The sequence below is a fragment of the Hibiscus syriacus genome, unplaced genomic scaffold (assembly GCF_006381635.1).
Source record: "Hibiscus syriacus cultivar Baekdansim isolate YM2019G1 unplaced genomic scaffold, ASM638163v2 tig00110597_pilon, whole genome shotgun sequence".
NCBI classification, from domain to species: domain Eukaryota; kingdom Viridiplantae; phylum Streptophyta; class Magnoliopsida; order Malvales; family Malvaceae; genus Hibiscus; species Hibiscus syriacus.
The window spans coordinates 4,039,003-4,058,133 of NW_024062795.1; the positions used below are offsets into that span (position 1 = coordinate 4,039,003).

The 19,131-nt window shown below is 36.5% G+C and overlaps 3 protein-coding genes and 1 pseudogene across 3 annotated transcripts; 3 read left to right on the forward strand and 1 right to left on the reverse strand.

Annotated features, from left to right (window-relative positions):
- Positions 1–366, forward strand: LOC120134053 (chaperone protein dnaJ 11, chloroplastic-like). The gene has a single exon (XM_039150535.1). The coding sequence runs from the start codon at positions 16–18 to the stop codon at positions 349–351; it is 336 nt and encodes a 111-aa protein (XP_039006466.1). The 5' UTR covers positions 1–15; the 3' UTR covers positions 352–366.
- A 117-nt stretch (positions 367–483) lies between these two features.
- On the forward strand, positions 484–7,592 carry LOC120133947 (annotated as a pseudogene).
- A 5,005-nt stretch (positions 7,593–12,597) lies between these two features.
- Positions 12,598–13,361, forward strand: LOC120133925 (glycine-rich protein 2-like). Its single transcript, XM_039150416.1, has one exon. The coding sequence runs from the start codon at positions 12,706–12,708 to the stop codon at positions 13,231–13,233; it is 528 nt and encodes a 175-aa protein (XP_039006347.1). The 5' UTR covers positions 12,598–12,705; the 3' UTR covers positions 13,234–13,361.
- A 2,519-nt stretch (positions 13,362–15,880) lies between these two features.
- On the reverse strand, positions 15,881–19,121 carry LOC120134361 (auxin transporter-like protein 2). The gene is made up of 8 exons (XM_039150796.1): positions 18,883–19,121; positions 18,585–18,770; positions 18,381–18,493; positions 18,004–18,187; positions 17,718–17,815; positions 17,189–17,396; positions 16,833–17,090; positions 15,881–16,361 (listed from the first exon to the last, which is right to left on the reverse strand). Exons 1-8 carry the CDS (start codon positions 19,042–19,044, stop codon positions 16,080–16,082), a joined length of 1,491 nt encoding a protein of 496 aa, XP_039006727.1. The 5' UTR covers positions 19,045–19,121; the 3' UTR covers positions 15,881–16,079.
- Positions 19,122–19,131: the final 10 nt, after the last annotated feature.

Consider the following 19,131-nt stretch of genomic DNA (forward strand, 5'->3'; position numbering starts at 1 on the left):
TAATATCCAACAGAGATGGCTTCATCGACAACATCATTGTACTTGGTACTAGGGATCCCGACGACCGCCGACGAGAACGAAATCAGAGCGGCCTATAGGAGACTCGCAAGAACGTGTCACCCTGATGTTGTATCCATCAAGAAGAAAGAGATGTCAGCAAATCTATTCATGAAAATCCATGCAGCATATTCCACGTTATCCGATCCCGATAAACGAGCAGATTATGACAAGGGTCTTTACGGTCGGAACAACAACCCCTTCGGTTCATCTGCAACAATGGCTGCCCCAGCGTCATCAGGGTTTTATAGCTATAGGAGGCGTGGGAATTGGGAGACTGATCAGTGTTGGTAGGCTAATTAACTAATGTAGTGATTAATATTCCACTGGGAAAGAATAGTTTTAACTGGTTTATGTTTATAAGCTGATAGGCAGCCCTTTTTGTTCACTTCGGGAAAGAACAGAAGCATCGTAAGGCTGTTTTTTATGCCTGTAAATAACATGGAAAACTTTTATTTTATAAATTTCTTTATTTCAGGAGCGTCTGTTTCATTCTTCCATGTGTTGCTTCTTCATTGGAACTGAATTTATTCTTTCCACACACAAATGTTATATATGATCTTATGTGTACCAGATATATCAATCTTCAAACAAGCAGTCGCACCCCTAGAAATTTTAAATCTCCTTATATTCTAGTTTTTTCTTTGTATTTTCTATTGATTATCTAATTTCGCACCTTCTGAAATTTTATAACTTCCCACCCCTTAAAATTTTTAACATAACTTCTTAGCACCTGACCTAAATTCCAACAAGCCTATAATAGGATCTTTTGTCTATTATGGGATTTCCCGGAGCATCACATAATCCATGATTGAATTCGATCGGATCTCTACTAGTTTATAACCCATCTTCCATGTTTCTTTCAACAAGTCGAATAGGTACTGTTGTTGGGAGCTGAAAATTCCTTGCTTTGAGTGCTCTACTAACGACCTTCAGGTACGACCGGCACCCAGAATCATAGATGACTCCAAACAGGTCCTCTATAAGGCCCTGGCTCTTGTCAACAATTACCGTGCGAATGGTCCCATGAAGCATGTTTTCATCGTTATCCCCGCCACAGCTTTTAGGAAACTATCGATGCGACTAGAGAACTCTATAGGAGATGTTTCATAGCTATTACGGTTACGGGCATCGGCCTCAGATGGTAGTCGTGATAACGTCCCATTGCAACAAATGAGCCGATACTGTGCCTTATACGGCAACCAATGTGTCTCCTTCATACTGGTTCATTAGTTGAACGATCTTATGCTTCTGCTTTGTTGGTTTCTTTGGTTCGGGACAATGATCAATACGGTAAGCTGATCATAGAGGAAGGAGGGGTCCCTCTTTTATTAAAGTTGACAAAGGAAGGAAAACCGGAAGCTCAAGAGAATGTAGCAAGGGCAATCGGGCTGCTGGGACGTGACCCAGAAGTGTTGAACAGATTGTGAATGCAGGTGTTTCTTCGGTGTTTATGAAAATCCTCAAAGAAGGTCACATAAAGGTTCAAACTTCAAACTATTGTTGCTTGGTCTGTATCAGAATTCTCTACGAAGTACCCTAAATTCCAAGATCATTTTGCATAAAACAACATAATTTGGTTTCTCGTCGGTCATCTCGCCTTTGAGAACATTGAATGACATAGCAAGCTTACCATTGTGAGTAAGCAAACAATGCGTATTCATCAGCACCATCCACAACATGTTCCATTATTTGAAACTAGCATTAAGTAAGACCCAACCACCAAAGCACAAATGAAGGCAATGGCAGCAAGAGCTCTTTGGCAGCTTCGCAAGGGAAATCTTGGTGTATGCCGCATCATAACAGATTCGAGAGCTCAAACGTGCCTTGTGATTTTGTTAGAAAAGGGTGCAGATAATGTACAGTCCCATTCAGCCATGGCATTAATGGAAATCACATCTGTTGCAGAGTACAATGCTGTGTTGAGACAGTATTCTTCTTTTAAGCCTACTTCTCATACTTACAGAGCTGTAGTGGAGCAGTTGCTCAAAGTCATAGAAAAAGAAGACTCGGACCTCCTTGTGCCTTGCATCAAAGCAATTGGAAACTTGGGCTGAACTTTCCGAGCAACCGAAACAAGGATCATCGGACCATTAGTGAAACTGCTCGACGAAAGCGAATCTGATATTTCCATGGAGGCTCTCATTGCACTCAACAAGTTCGCCACGCCCAAAAACTGCCTCCATGTCAAATTGTCGATCATTCGAAATGTTGCGGAAGACGGCTATCGGATAGAGCAAAATCGCAACTGATAATTTGAGAAAATAAAAATGAAGATAAAAAGAGACAAAATTTACGTGGAAAACCCCTAAATAAAATAGGGTAAAAACCACGGACAACGGTAGAAGAATTTTACTATGAGAAAATAGGAATTACAACCTCTCTCGATCTATCAAGGAGAAAACAATGATAATTCTCTCTCAATAAAAAGGAGAAAATAACTCTCAAGAAACTCTCTAAATTCTCTCTAGTATTGGAAGAAAGCTAGAATGCTTTGGGATGGTTTTGAAGCTAAATGAGCTAGGGTATTTATAGTTGAAACTAAAGGACTAATCTTATAAATACCCTAAAGTTTAGTGACTAAAGTTTATAATTTACCCATTTAATTTTCAAACATTATTGCACCTAATTTTGACATTGTTGCACCTAATTTTGACATTGCAATATTAGGTGCCTAACTTGAACCAATTTTCCAAGCTTTGACATTTCAACAATCTCCCACTTGAAGATTTGATTGGAACAATCATATCTTCACATCATTCTTTCTACCTTGTACCATCATGTTGCTTACGTCTCTGACAGGCCATAAGAGGATCGACACAAGGTAAATTTATCAGCGTTGATCGCCTTCGTCATGAAATCTGCTATGTTGTCTTTGGTATGGATCTTCTGTATATCTACTGTTCCTTCTTCCACCTTTTCACGAATGAAATGGTACTGAACTCGTATGTGCTTAGTCCTTGAATGAAATGTTGGATTCCTTGCTAGATGCAAGGCGCTTTGACTGTCACAAAACAGAGAGACATACTATTGATTGTGCCCAAGCTCCTCCAATAGCATCTTCAACCAAATTGCTTCTTTACTGGATTTTGTAGCTGCTACATATTCTGCCTCTGTTGTGGACGTAGCCACAACTGACTGCAACTTAGAAACCCAGCTTACAGCTCCATCAACAACTTTGAACACATATCTTGTTGTAGATTTGCTTTTATCCAAATCCCCTGCATAGTCAGAATCTACATACCCATTGATTATTAAGTTTGATCCTCCGTAATATAATGCAACATTTGAGGTCCCTTTGATGTATCTCAGGATCCTCTTTACTGTATTCCAATGCTCTTTGCCTGGATTCGCCATGTACCGACTAACCACTCCCACTGCTTGTGCAATGTCTGGTCTTGTGCATATCATAGCGAATATTAAACTTCTCACTGCTGATGCATACGGTACTCGAGACATCTCCATCCTCTCTTCTTCACTGCTAGGACTCATACTGGAGGATAATTTGAAGTTAATAGGAAGGGGGGTAGAAATTGGCTTACAATCTTGCATGCTGAATCGTGACAAGATCTTCTTCAAGTAATTCTTTTGTGAAAGCCAAATCTTCCTATTACTTCTGTCTCGGTGAATTTGCATCCCTAGAATCTTGTTTGCTGATCCCAAGTCCTTCATTTCAAATTCCCTAGCCAATTGTGCCTTCAATTCTTCAATATGATCTTTGTTGGGTCTTGCAACCAACATGTCATCCACATACAACAGCAATATAACAAAATCGTTATCACCAGACCACTTGAAATAAGCACAAGGGTCAGCATTAAGTCTGTTGTATCCAAGGCACATAATGAATGAATCAAATCTCTTATACCAACACCTCGGTTCCTGCTTTAGACCGTACAGAGATTTGTTCAACCTGCAAACCAAGTTCTTCTTTTCGTCTTCTTCAAAACCTTCAGGCTGGAGCATATCAATATCTTCTTCAAGATTTCCATGAAGAAAAGTTGTTTTAACATCTAGTTGCTCTAGATGTAAGTTCAATGTAGCACACATTGCCAAAACTACTCGAACTGTTGTTATTCGAACCACAGGAGAAAATATTTCATTGAAATCAATACCTTCCTTTTGAGCATATCCTTTGACCACCAGTCTTGCACGATACCTCTCAACTTGATCATCACCATTTCGCTTAATTTTGAAGACCCATTTGTTACCAATTGGCTTCCTTCCTTGTGGTAGTGGCACAAGGTCCCATGTATTATTTTTATGAAGGGCTTCGATTTCTTCTTGCATCGCCATCATCCACAGTGAAGCATCTGAGCTGTTTATTGCCTCCTGGTATGTTGATGGCTCACCGTCCTTTGTTAAAAGACAGTATGCAATATTACCTTCTATAACATAATCTGAGTGCCAATTAGGACGTCTTCTCACACAATCTGATTGACGAGTTGTTGGAGCTTCAGAACTCTCTGGTTCTTGTTCATCATGTGTTGGTTCTGCTTCAGAAGAATCTCCTTGTTCAACCTCCTTTTCCACATGTATCTAAGTAGTCCCTGACTTTTCAGTGCTATCATCGTCTTCTTTTCTTTGTAGTTTATCCTCTACAAAGATAACATCCCTGCTGATGATCACTTTGCGGGCAGTGGGATCCCACAAGCGATACCCCTTGACTCCATCAGCATACCCCAAGAATTTGCATTTCCTGGATTTTGGATCCAACTTTGAAATTTCTTGGGCGTTGTACATCACGTACACAATACTTCCAAATACATGTAGGTTTGAATAATCAACTGGTTTACCAGTCCACATCTCCATTGGTGTCTTCAGCTCTATTGCAGTTGATGGAGCTCGATTAACCAAATAACAGGCGGTATTGACTGCTTCTGCCCAGAATGATTTTTCTATGCCTGCGTCCCTCAACATTGCTCTTGTTCTTTCTAACAAGGTTCTGTTCATCCGCTCTGCCACTCCATTTTGTTGAGGAGTGTTCGCCACTGTGAACTGTCTTTTGATGCCTTCTTTCTTGCAAAAGTCATCAAATTCTTCGCTTGTGTATTCTCCTCCATTATCTGTTATGAAACACTTGATCTTATTTCCAGAATCAAGTTCCACCCGCGCTTTGAAGTTTTTGAAAGTTGAAAACACGTCTGACTTCTTCTTAATAGGGTGCACCCAACATCTCCTGGAGTAGTCATCAATAAATGAGACAAAGTATTTTGCTCCTCCTAGGGACGTTACTGGTGCTTGCCATACGTCAGAGTGAACCAATTCTAGAACACTTTTGCCTCTAGAATTTGATGTGTTGAATTTCAACCGGTGCTGCTTACTTGTTATGCAATGCTCACACAAAGGAAGTGATACCTTTGTTAAGCTTGGAAGTAACTTTTGCTCCATAAGGACTTTCATTCCTTGTTCTGACATGTGTCCAAGTTTCTGATGCCATGACATTGCCGAATCTGAACTACATGAGGCAACAGAGGCTTCTGCTTCTACCAAAGTCTCTCCCTTCAGCATGTACAAGTTTGCAGCTATTTTTTCGCCTTTCAGTACCACAAGCGCTCCACGGAATACTTTCATGATTCATTTCCGTGTTTCAATCTTGCTTGCATTATTATCCAACAATCCGTAGGATAATCAATTTTTCTTCAGGCCTTTCACGTGACGCACATCTCGAATAACTTTAATTGTTCCGTCATACATCTTCAATTTTATGGTTCCCACGCCAACGATCTCTAAGGCATGATCATTGCAACTATAAACAGATCCTCCTGAGACAGGTTCATAATGATGGAACCATTCTCTTCTTGAGGTCATGTGATATGTTGCTCCCGAATCAATGAGCCATATATCTGCAAATCGTTTTCTTCCTTCCACGGTGGTTGACGCTTCACAGCATAGAGCATCTCCCATCATCTGAAGTGTTTGCGGTATTGCCTTTTGGATTGGAGTTTTTATTTAGACTCTAACAATCCTTCTTCAAGTGACCCTTCTTTCCACAGTGGTAGCACTTTAAATTCTTCTTTCTCCTCGACTTCGATCTACCATGTTTATGACTGCTGCTTTGGCCACGTTCTGTTGATCTCTCTCTCATCGTTGTCAACGCTTCTACTTGTTACAGATTTACTTGTCTGTCTTTCTTGTTCTTGCGCCGATTTTCTTCTTGTAGAACAGCACCTGCAACGTCATCGAAGACTAGACTGGTGACATTACTGTTTGTCAAGTTGATGATGAGCTGATCGTACGAATCCGATAGACTTTGAAGTAGAAGTTCAGCACGTTCTTGTTCTCCTATTTTACAGCTTAAGGATGTAAGCTGAGAAAATAAGGTGTTCAGTGTATTTAAGTGCTCCGTCACTAAAGTAGATTCTGGCATACGGAGAGTGTACAATTTCCTCTTAAGGAAAATTTTATTGTGCAGCGATATGGCCTCGTACAATTTGGTGAGATGATCTCATATCTCCTTAGCTGTATTCTTCTCCTCGATGCTTGACAATACTTCATCTGCTAATGCTAGATGAAAGTTTGTCATAGTATTCCCGTCCATCTCGTTCCATTTGATGTCATCTGCGAAATCCACCAGCCTTTCATTGATAGCCGCTAGACACCCGTCTTTCCTTAGGATGGCCTTCATCTTCAATTTTCACAATGAGAAATTTCTCCCATTGAATTTTTCAATATCAAATTTCGTTGCCATAGCTTCTTCTACGGATAGCTCCCACTATTTCACTATCGTGAATAGTTCTCTGGAACCTTCAAAGAATGTGTAATAACTTCTTATTTTCTTATTTTAGAGGATCCACCTTTTGGTGGCAACCACAAAGATAATAAGCAAATATTACACACTCTAATCTAGCTCTGATACCAATTGTTGCGGAAGACGGCTATCGGATAGAGCAAAATCGCAACTAATAATTTGAGAAAATAAAAATGAAGATAAAAGAGACACAAAATTTACGTGGAAAACCCCTAAATAAAATAGGGTAAAAACCACGGGCAACAGTAGAAGAATTTCACTATGAGAAAATAGGAATTACAACCTCTCTCGATCTATCAAGGAGAAAACAATGATAATTCTCTCTCGATAAAAAGGAGAAAATAACTCTCAAGAAACTCTCTAAATTCTCTCTAGTATTGGAAGAAAGCTAGAATGCTTTGGGATGGTTTTGAAGTTAAATGAGCTAGGGTATTTATAGTTGAAACTTAAGGACTAATCTTATAAATACCATAAAGTTTAGTGACTAAAGTTTATAATTTACCCATTTAATTTTCAAATATTATTGCACCTAATTTTGACATTATTACAGCTAATTTTGACATTGCAATATTAGATGCCTAACTTAAACCAATTTTCTAAACTTTGTCATTTAAACACGAAAGCCATCATTAATGCAGGAGGCGCCACCCATTTGATTCAAATGATTTACTTTTCTGAAGGAAAAAAATTGGTTCGGTTTCCATTTTTGACACTGTGTTACATTGCGTTTAATGTTCCCCACGGTGAGACCCTTGCATAAGAAAAGGTACTTATAGTACTCAAGTAAACTTATAATTTTTTTTTATGTTAGTAGAAGTAAACTTATAAAATATTAAAAAACAAAAATAAATTATCAATACAAATTATAAAAAAAACACTTAAGTTATATAAGAATTTAAAATTTCTTGAGACAACCACGTCAGCCATTCATCCCTACTCATCTATGTCGACATCCCGGTATTACTGCTTTATTACCAGCAGTCAAAAGTAAATCGGGACTCTATCAATCAAGGAATTCAAGAGCATAGGATTAATTAACTTTGTTCAGTTTTGCAAGCTTTAGTCTCCCTAATGAAATATAAATTAGCATTGCCGGTTCAGTTGTACATATTAGAAGCTTAATGTGTTAACTTGAATAATAAAACTAGACCAAAAACTGGGTTGGGATATCTTCTATGATTGTTTTAAAATACATACAAGTGATTCAGTGAGTTACTTGGTGCTACCTCTTTTTGAATTTGGTACAATATTGAATAAACATTTTCTTAAATAACATTTTAATTATTTAATCAATAATTATAATACGTAAATGAATGGGGAAAAATAATACTATTTTAACTATATATACTTACTAGTTTTCTTTCTTGCAATATACGGGATTATTGTATGTTGAACTGAAGTATACTATTTTAAAATATTAAATAATTAAAATTAAAAATTTTAGTTTTATTTTATTTTGCATGATGACCTATATTTCATATCTTTTATCTTTTCTAATTGTTTGATATTTTTGTTTTGTTAAAAAGAGGATGAAGCCTCAAGGATAGCAGCAATGCATTTTAGTTTTGACGTTATTGACTTGGTTTGTCCTGAATAAGTCACTTGCCGTTAATATTTAAATGATGAATGACAAGACTGTTAAGTGACCTAATTGATAAAACTTCAGAATTAGTGATCAAAATAAAAAAAGACAATAGTTAAGTGATCATACAAATAGTTTATCCTTAAATTTATTTATTTACTAATTATTTAGTGTAAACTACATGTCTAATACCTAAACTATCAGTTTTATTTCGTTTTAATATCTAAACTCTCATTTGTTTCAAAATCATACGTAACATTTACTTTTTTTTCACTTTAGTATCATACCATTAAAAACTTTACAGAATTGTCGTATTTTTTATGGGTAAATTACATCATTCTCCCCTTAACTATCTTCTCACTCTATTTTTTTCCAGTAATGTTTAAAGATTTCCAATTTAACTACCCAACTTTCAAATTGCTCATGTTTTAATCACTCTAATTTATTTTATTAGTAGTTTTGTGACATGATTTTTTATTATTATTTTATTAATATATAATAAAAATAAATAAATTTGAAAGTTAGTGTGATTAAATTAGGAGTAATTGAAAGTTAAGTAATTAAAATAAAAAGTTAACCTTTAATGTCCTAAATAGGAGTGAGAAAATAGTTGAGTGATGAATGATGTCGTTTACACATAAAATGTCATATTGTTACAGTTCCGTTAAATTTTTAACGACGAAATAAAAAATAAACATTATGTGTGATTTTAAAATAAATAAAATTTATGTATTAAAACTAAATAAAACTGATCCTTTAAATATGGGTATTGACGTGAAACGTTTTCATTGGCATAGTTTTTTACAAAATACTGTAATTCGAATAATATTTTAAAATTTAAGGAATAGATATTTCAAAAAAAGAAAATAAAAACCTAATTCAATAAAGTAAATATAATTTAAAATACAAATGATTCATCGAACCATTTCTGAAACAAACAACCAATTAATTACAATTAAAGGTAAATTACATGGATGGTCCCCATAGTTTTAATCTATTTGATTTTGGTTAACAGTTAAAAAAAAGAATAGTTTTGGTCTTTTATATTTTAGGTCTTTTCGATTTTAGTCCATTAATTGTTAATTTTCGTTAAACCATTAACATAAATATGTGTTAATAATTTAAAATAAAAAAATATTTACATGTCTTCTTCTTCTTCAAATCAACAGAAAATATAAGAGACCACGAATGTAATTTAGCCTACAATTAATCATCCCAATTTTCTAGCTCCGTGCACTTTGCAAATAGATAAATACTATAGGATAACTGGATCCTATCGTCCTTTTGATCATATATTTTTCAGAAATATCTGCTTTTACGGCGGTTTCCATCAAGTTACTATTTTTTCTAGCTTAGGACTCTGGACTCTTTCGTAATTTCACATTCCGAAGACGCCCTTTCCCATCATACAGTCAAACGCTTCATATTCATCCACCCAATCCCACATCCCCAGCCGCCCGGTCCCTTTCCTCTGAAATCCAAACATCGTTTTGAGTCATCCCTTTAATTAAGAAAATTTATAATTTAGGGTAAACTACATCCAAAGCCACTTAGTTATAGGTTTGGTAACAAATATAACATTTTTTCTTAAAAGTTATAAAAAATTATTTAATTAAAATTAAAAAAATACTATCTAATTTGATTTGGTATAATAAAATTTTTAGTCTAAAAAACTTATACATTCTATAAATTTTATTTTAATTTAAAATATTTTAATAAATTTAACATTTCATATTTAAAATTTCCATCAATTTAATCTTTTTATGATACTATCAAATCAAGTGAACCAATCAGACTAAAATAATATTTGGATAATTTCATTATTCTATAAAGGAATAATTATATTGTTATTATACTAGGAAAAAAAAAAAGGACTATTTTTAGAAGAACAAGGACTAAAATGATGAATTTGTTAAATATGAAGAATGGATTTTTTAAAACTATTTTAGATTAGAATCAAATTGACAAAGTACATAAGTTCTAACTAATAAAACTATTATTAAACATATGAAAACATCATTATTTCATATAATAATTATATTTATTATTTAATATGTTTTACCTTAAATATTATGTTGTAGTTAATTTGAATCATTTTGTTTCACTTGATTTTATGATTTTTAACTTATATATGTTATGACTTACTTTGAATATGACTTGTGATATAAAAAAGAGAAAATCGCCTCAGTGACCAAAAATACCTTATAATATACGATTTTAACCAATTTTTTTTGGATTTGCCAAAATGACCAATAAAATCGCAACGCGATATCAAAATCGCAACGCGATTTAGAAAAATCGCAACGTTAAAAGAAAATCGCAACGGTCAAAAGAAAATCGCAACGCGAGCTTCCAAGTTCGCAACGCGATTTAGAAGAAAATCGCAATGCGATTGATTGAATCGCAATGCGATTGAGAGAGTCGCAACGCGATTTAGAAGAGAATCGCAATGCGACTGAGAGAATCGCAATGCGATTGAGAGAATCGCAACGCGACTGAGAGAATCGCAATGCGATTGAGATAATCGCAATGCGATTGAGAGAATCGCAACGCGATTTAGAAAATCGCAACGTTAAAAAGAAAATCGCAACGGTCAAAAGAATAGTTAAAAAATTTGTTTCTTAAGAATTTTCTCTAAAAAGATAGTATCCGCGCGGACGTGTCGAAGACACGTATTACCACGACCACGACCACGACCACGACCACGACCCGACCCGACCCGACCCGAGACGAGACGGCGGCGGCGGCGGCGCGCGAGAGTCCCCCTTGTCCTCTTTCACTCAACAAGGAAGTGCAAAATACAAGCCTTAAATACCATTCCCAATAGTATTTCCAATACTATGTGGGATTGAGCATTACCAATACTATGTGGGATTGAGCATTACCAACACTTGTTCCAAATATCATTATTCTTCATAAGTTATCATCCATTACAATATGAATAGTCGTGTTAATGAACCAATATACCTCATTAATATGGTATTGTTGAACAAAAGATGATGATGATGATCTTATTAAAGACCATCTAATACGAAAGAATCCAAGCATAACCGATACCTTATTGTGAAACTAATTCACATAGAGGTTGTACGTGAAAAAAAAAATCTTTTACTTTATAGTAAATATCTATCTCAATAATTTAATATAAAAAATATTTTTTTATTTAATAATAGAATTATTTCATGTATTTATCAAGTTATAATTTAAATACTTTAAAATGAATTAATTTATTATCGAATTCATATTGTAATGGATGATAACTTATGAAGAATAAGATATTGGGAACAAGTGTTGGTAATGCTCAATCCCACATAGTATTGGAAACACTATTGGGAATTATATTTAAGGCTTGTATTTTGCACTTCCTTGTTGAGTGAAAGAGGACAAGGGGGACTCTCGCGCGCCGCCGCCGCCGTCTCGTCTGGGTCGGGTCGGGTCGGGTCGGGTCGGGGTGGGGTGGTGGTGGTGTGGGTGGTCGTGGTGGGGGGTCGTGGTCGTGGTCGTGGTCGTGGTCGTGGTCGTGGTCGTGGTAGTGGTAGTGGTCGTGGTCGTGGTCGTGGTCGTGGTCGTGGTCGTGGTCGTGGTCGTGGTCGTGGTAATACGTGTCTTCGACACGTCGGCGCGGATACTATCTTTTTAGAGAAAATTCTTAAGAAACAAAATTTTTTTAACTATTCTTTTGACCGTTGCGATTTTCTTTTTAACATTGCGATTCTCTCAATCGCATTGCGATTCTCTCAGTCGCGTTGCGATTCTCTCAATCGCATTGCGATTCTCTCAGTCGCATTGCGATTCTCTCAGTCGCATTGCGATTCAATCAATCGCATTGCGATTTTCTTCTAAATCGCGTTGCGAACTTGGAAGCTCGCGTTGCGATTTTCCTTTGACCGTTGCGATTTTCTTTTTAACGTTGCGATTTTCTAAATCGCGTTGCGATTTGATATCGCGTTGCGATTTATTGGTCATTTTGGCAAATCCAAAAAAAGTTGATTAAAATCGTATATTATAAGGTATTTTTGGTCACTGAGGCGATTTTCTCTATAAAAAATTATTTTTATTAAATTTTTTTAGTATTTTTATTTAATTTTTTAAATAATTATGACGTCGTTCAGTTATTTCAACCGATCAAATAGATTCAACTGATTGAATCAATGAACGTATGACCGGTTCGCTAACCAGTCCGGTTCTGAAAACCATGGATCTGCAATATATAGTCAGTTAGTCACCCCCGACTCCGCCTCCGCTTTCATATTTGCAGTCTCTCTTTGTTTCTCTGCTATTCTCTCTTTGTTTGGGGGAGGATTTTGATTTGAAGGAAATGGGTGATAATAGGTTGAGTGGGAAAGTGAAGTGGTTCGATGACCAAAAGGGTTATGGCTTCATAACCCCTGACAACGGCGGCGAAGATTTGTTCGTTCATCAGTCCTCCATCCGCTCCGAGGGTTTCCGAAGCCTCGCCGATGGTGAAGAGGTGGAGTTTGTTATTGAATCCTCCGGTGGCAAAACCAAGGCCGTCGAAGTTTCTGGACCCAACGGGAACCCAGTCCAAGGCAGTACGAGACCCGGACGCGGCGGCGGCGGTTATGGTGGTGGCGGCGGCGGTTATGATGGTAGCGGAGGCGGTTTTGGTGGTGGCGGTGGTTACGGTGGATCTGGTGGAGGTGGAGGAAGGAGAGGTGGATATGGAGGTGGAGGTGCATGTTATAAGTGCGGTGAGATGGGTCATATGGCACGTGACTGTGGACAAGGCGGCGACGGCGGTGGAGGCAGATATGGCGGCGGCGGTTGCTACAACTGTGGAGGTTCAGGTCATTTTGCTAGGGAGTGCCCAAACTGCGGCCGCTAGTTTTCAAATATGCATACTAGGTATCTTTTGTTTCGGTGGTCATTATGATTATCCTATGGTTTGGCTTTTTATGTTGGTTTTTTCTTGGTTTATGAAGAACTTTTGCAATCAGTCCTATTCGGTTCACTTATTTTTCGTTTCTGGGTTTTTGATGTAATGAGCACTCTCCTTAGTCATTCAGTGGAGTTGAATTTAGAATTGATGTGAACAGTGATGAAAAATTAAAATCCTTCACTCTCTGTTATCTCAGAGTGTTTATATGGATATAATATATAAATACAAACTGGTGGATTGGCTCAATCTTCTCCCTTTAATGAGTATCATTTTCTAGTATGATTAATATAAGATCTGATCAACTACATCTCTCAAGTCAAATGCTTGATATCTCTGTAAAAATATTATATTGCCTTTTGGAAGCTGGTGTTTGATGTGATTCAATTGTGTTTATGGAACTGTCATTTGCAGCAAGTTGCCTTTTTTCCTTGGGTTTCTTTTGTTTGGTTCTTTTTTGTTTCTTTAAAATGTACGATTGAAATAGAATGGTGAGTAAAATGTCTGAATAATACAACATAAAGTCTCCCGATTATAGGGCTAATTGCCATTTTTAATTGTTTGTGGTCCTTTGCCTTTTAAACCCTGTACTCTGTGCGGGTTCAATAAATGTTTAGTCCTGCCTACTATGTTTTTTAGTCCGTTTTAGTAGAACAGTCTCGTTGGGGGTATGTGGGTGGGTCTAATGCTTACTTTGAAATTGATTGGACTTGGAGAATTGTTTTCTTATTTGTTCCGTTTAGGTTTAGAAATATAATGATTGTACATTATTCAGAAGAATTTGAAAAGAACTCAGCTCTTTAGTTTTTGCTTGAGTTGAAGTGATTAATTCTAATTCTCTTGGGCAAAATTGATGGGATAATAGTTTGGAAAAAGAAATAGTGTTTCATATGAGATGTTGGGAAATTATTTTCTCAATTAAAGTGGAATGAACAGTATACGAGCGATGTGTGATCTCTTATACTGTTCATTTCGTCTTAATTGAGATCTTTTCTTAAAGAGGTATATAATTGATTATATGAAATATATTCCATTACTATTGGTGAGTTTAGGTATATGATTGATCATGAAATATGTTCCACTCCTACTGGTGGGGTGGAACTCTTGACTTTCATGGTTGGGTAGTGGGCGGCGATTGATGTGTATAAAAATAGGGTATTATTCGCCCTAATGGAATCTCATTTACAAAATGTTGGCACCTTTGATTGAGGCTAATCTTTGGGTTCTGCCCTACAAAGCTCCAACTTTTAAGTAATGGATATTTTTTAGTTTAATTTTAACCGAATAAATATATATAATATAATGAATAAACACAAACAAATGTAAATAAAAATTAGTAACCACATAAAATTCATTAATGTAAGTTGTAATTTTGGAGTTAATTTGTACGAGTACAACAAATATATATATATAAATCATAAATAAATTATATGAAAATAATAAAGTTGAAGTCTTAAACGAATATAAACATATGCATAGATTATTGGACGTTCACAAACGTAAATGAATGAACAAGTCTTTTGTTTGTATTTGTTCATTTAATTAAATGAACATAAAATTTTGTTCATATTCTTCGTTTAATAAATAAATAAATATAAACAATTTTTTCATTGAACGTTTCACAAACAATTTGTTAAACGTTCAGTTCATTAAACATTTGGTTCGTTTAGATCGCTAGATGTTTCTACTAGGAGACAACATTGTCAGCTTACGTGAATGGGAATTGAGGTTCACTTGTTACATTGGTCTCAATCTTCAAATGGGTCAACAATAAGGAAAATTGCTTCCTCTCTTTTTCATTAGAGCTCTGCATGCAGGAAGAACTAAGAAGAGCACTGTCTACCAATCCGATAATCATTTGTCTTGTCGTCGACCGAGTAAAGAGGGAATACTTTTAACTGAAAAGCCTTGAAACCCTTTATTTTTACCTCAGGTAGCATGCTCTTGAGGATGAAATCTCTTTTTTTCCCCCTCTTATTAAAGGATGCACTGTAACCACTGCCACATACTAGCTTTTTCATGGCTGCAGGATCATTAAGATTCCCACGCTGCTACTCCCAACACTCAAATAACATCTCTATATTTAGTATAGTTTAACCTAATTAGTTCACAAACACAGTCATCTATTTAGATTCTTTTCACACATCTCTACAATTCCTTTTAATGTCATTTCTTCCATCTTCTTTAATCAGTTGGGGATGGTAAAGCCTTTTGATGATTTGTGATCATTTATCATCACGGATAACGTTGAAAGACGAAGCTCAGATAAAAAGAAGAGATGCCTTCCAGTATCAACTACTACTCTCCCTATGCTCTGCCTGCAAGCTGTTTACTTGCTTGAATTATCGTTTTCAAGGTCCAAGAACCAACGCCCTAGATATGGGTGGTGTGAAAATGGATTCCAAAATCAGAATTTTCATCATAAATTTGAGAAGAAAATTCACTGCCACTTTTCTTTGTTGCAGAGTGGTAGGATTTGGATTTCTCATTCTGTCAGAGTATAGTTAAAGTAGATTCCATTTTTATTTCCATAATAGAACACATTATCGTAAAGGGCAAGTGAAAGAGAACACTGGAAATACAAAGCAGAGAGCATCCTCAATTTTTTATGTAAACTTGGTTTCTTTTTTAGGAAATGTATTACAAACTCCCTAAGTTAAATAGATAAAAAAAGACAGAGAAAGACTCAAATTGGATGGCCATTGTATGTATAATCTGGTTTGTGAACTTCCATTTAAGCTCTCTGTCGACAATCATAAAAGTAATAAGGATGATCAGTGACACGATGACAATATTCAGGGCCTATGAGTGTGGTTGAAAGGGTGGTGTAGAGGAGCAGCCGCTGTGGAGTTAAGGTCGTGGTTGGGTGGTGGCGGTGAGGCGACCAATGCCGGTGGTGGACATTGATAACACTTTGTGAACAGCCCAAATGTGTCAATCTGGTGTATGAAATTCGTCATGCTCGCCCATCCACCGAATCCGAACCCGATGATGAGAACCCACACCACAACAAACACGTTTATGGTGTACGTTCCTACCCATCTTCCAAAGTACTTGGGTGGTTGCTCCACTGCATTCTGCTTAAACGTTCATCAAACATCACATGTCAATGATCATGCATGTTCTTCTACTTAGAAAAAAGACAAGTTTTATGTAGTACCCCAGATATGGGGAATCAGGTATGAACATGAACATATTCCGTTTAACAGTGGCAGCACGAATCTCGTGCCTTTTGCAAAAACTATTACATTTTGCCCGAAAATTTCCAGTGCTACATCTAAAAACATTATCTGATTAGGAGAAAGATCCGGGACTGGTCTGCTAGACTGTGACCACACGCTATCACACTGTTTCTTATTCTTTACACTTTGAATTTATTTAATGTTAAATCAATTCAACACGGCTAATGACACATCTTTTTCAATTCTCAATGTCAAATGTTTGACTCTGACATTATAGTAAAAAATATTCAATATCTACATTTTCTTATTCTTACTTTGATAGACTAAGATTTGAGGTTTATTGGTTTAAGATTTATGGATTAATACCTCTCGAACGGTGGCTGATCTAAAGGTGAACATGTGAGCCAGTGCCGGAATTATGTAAACAGTGAAGCTAACAAGAAGGGATCCGACGGCGGAGTTTATCGGTCCGAAGAAAGGGAAGATGATAGCCAAGAACCAAATGGGGACAACTACAGGCAATCTCGCTGCTGCTCTTTTGCACAGGCTCTTGCACTCATGCATCCCAATTGCTTTCTCCCATACAAAGTATAGTGGCGTGCAAGCAAATCCAAATGTTATGAACTGCACAATAAGCACCAAGGTAATGAAACGTTGTTATGTGGAGTATTTTGTTATGCATGCATGGAAGGATCTGATAGTGTAATTTTTCATAGGCATGCCTGGTGGATGAGCATTAAAAGGACAGCCATGTCTCTGAAGGGAGTCCTTGGGAGAAGAGAAAAGGCATTTGAGTGATTGAGAAGCATGTCCCCAAATGCCCAATAAACAGCAGCAGCTGAGGGAAGTGTCAGTGTCAGCACATACAATGTTGCTATCAGGTATATAGCCTTGAACTTTTGAGGTTTCCACATAGCATGCATGATCTCCCTGCACATTAATTAATAAAAATAATCCATGTTACTGCTAAAGTATCTAAAGTCTTGGAATATCAGGGGCCTGAAATGTTCAGCTCCATTAACTTTAATGTCACATTTGGTACACAAAGCTTGACCCCCTCATCTTTCTTCTCTTGGCATCTTCTCAATGATAAAAGTGAAAAAGGAATACTAGGGTTCCCGAGAACAAAACAACTTTTTGCCTACCACGCTTACAAAGGGCAATTTAGGAAATTAATTATACAATAAACATGGTCAGATTTGTACATAAACGTAAGAGACACGAATTCTAGACATAATTTTTTCTTCTTACACAGTGACAGCGTGTCCCCCAAATGTGTAGAGAATGTTGGTGGCACCTGTGAAATACAACGTCAGCTTGGTAGGACCAGAATGTTGAACTCTCTCAACCTACATTTTATATCAAACAAAATTTCATATCACAACAATACAATTATAATAATATGGTTTGTTAAAATAACTTGTCAAATTACAGTTCTTTTCTTCTTTCTTTTCATGAAATATGAAAGGACAAGCAGGATTCCTCTTTTACTGAAATTTCAACCCTACATGTTCAATAAGTTTGAGTTTTTTTTTACCTGGCCATGGAGGAGGGAGGCAATGGTGAGATACCAAGCAGCGTAGGTGGTCATTATAAGGCCAAGAAAAGACCAGATTCTGTAATTGTGAAATGAAGGGATAAAGACAGTGGTTGCACAACAAGCACCAAAGATGTAAGTCCATGTCCTCTTGTCCAGATTGTCATTTATGTAATATATGTTGCTGTAATTACAAAAACAAAAGATACCCAACATCAGGGAATTTATTGTAAGGGTGTATGCATGATGACGATTCCTCTCTCTCTCTCTCTCTATATATATATATATATATGAGCGTGTGTGTATGGATCCTAATAATTTTAAATTTGGATAGATATAAAAGCAAAAGAATCATAAATGAGTAGCCAAGTAGGTACCTTGCACAAGCTATGAGTTGAATGACAGATCCAAACAGAAGAAAAGTACAGTTAAATGCCAAACCCACGTTCCTCCAGTGTTTCCCAAGGAGTCCATCAAGAACCTCAAACCACTGCACAAATTAAAAAAAAATGCTGATTCTCAATGTCATTTCATCATATACTTGAAAGATGTTTCTTTGTAAAGAAGTTGAAAAAATAAACCTGAATGACATGGTTCCTGAAATCAACATTTTCTCTTTCTTTTCTGGTTCTATACTCTACATAGAGTATGCTAATGAGATAAGCTGTCCAGCTACCCAACAATCCATAGAACAGCTGAAAGAGAATCCCAGAAAGCATCCCCAGTTGAGAAAATGAGTATGGCAATGTAAGCAACACTTGAGCTACCTGAAAAACACACAAAGAGAGAATCCCAACAAAACCACAAGTTTTAATCTTTATCAGTATCACTGTTTCATATCTTTGGGGGTGAAAATGGGAAAAGAGATGGCAGCAAGACCTGATTAGAAGCACAGCTAAACCAAGCATCATACACAGAACCGCCATGCCAGAAGAGACTAGAAACCTTGCTTTTGATGCCCTTTGGCTCCCCTTCTGTTTCCATTTCCACATAATTCCCAACTATTACAGTCTCCACCACCTTATCACTGCCACTTGCCATTATCTCTTCAATTGTGTTTTGATTTCCCTATAGTTTTTTTTCCCTCTGATGACAAACTGGCTAGTGCATTTTCAATGCAAGGAAAAG

Coding starts and splice junctions, on each gene's coding strand:
- LOC120134053 (XM_039150535.1), top strand. CDS start 16: ATGGCTTCATCGACAACATCATTGTACTTGGTACTAGGGATCCCGACG.
- LOC120134361 (XM_039150796.1), bottom strand. CDS start 19,044: ATGGCAAGTGGCAGTGATAAGGTGGTGGAGACTGTAATAGTTGGGAAT. Junction 18,494..18,584: donor TCAGGAACCATGTCATTCAG/GTTTATTTTTTC, acceptor TAATTTGTGCAG/TGGTTTGAGGTTCTTGATGG. Junction 16,362..16,832: donor GATCAGCCACCGTTCGAGAG/GTATTAATCCAT, acceptor ACGTTTAAGCAG/AATGCAGTGGAGCAACCACC.
- LOC120133925 (XM_039150416.1), top strand. CDS start 12,706: ATGGGTGATAATAGGTTGAGTGGGAAAGTGAAGTGGTTCGATGACCAA.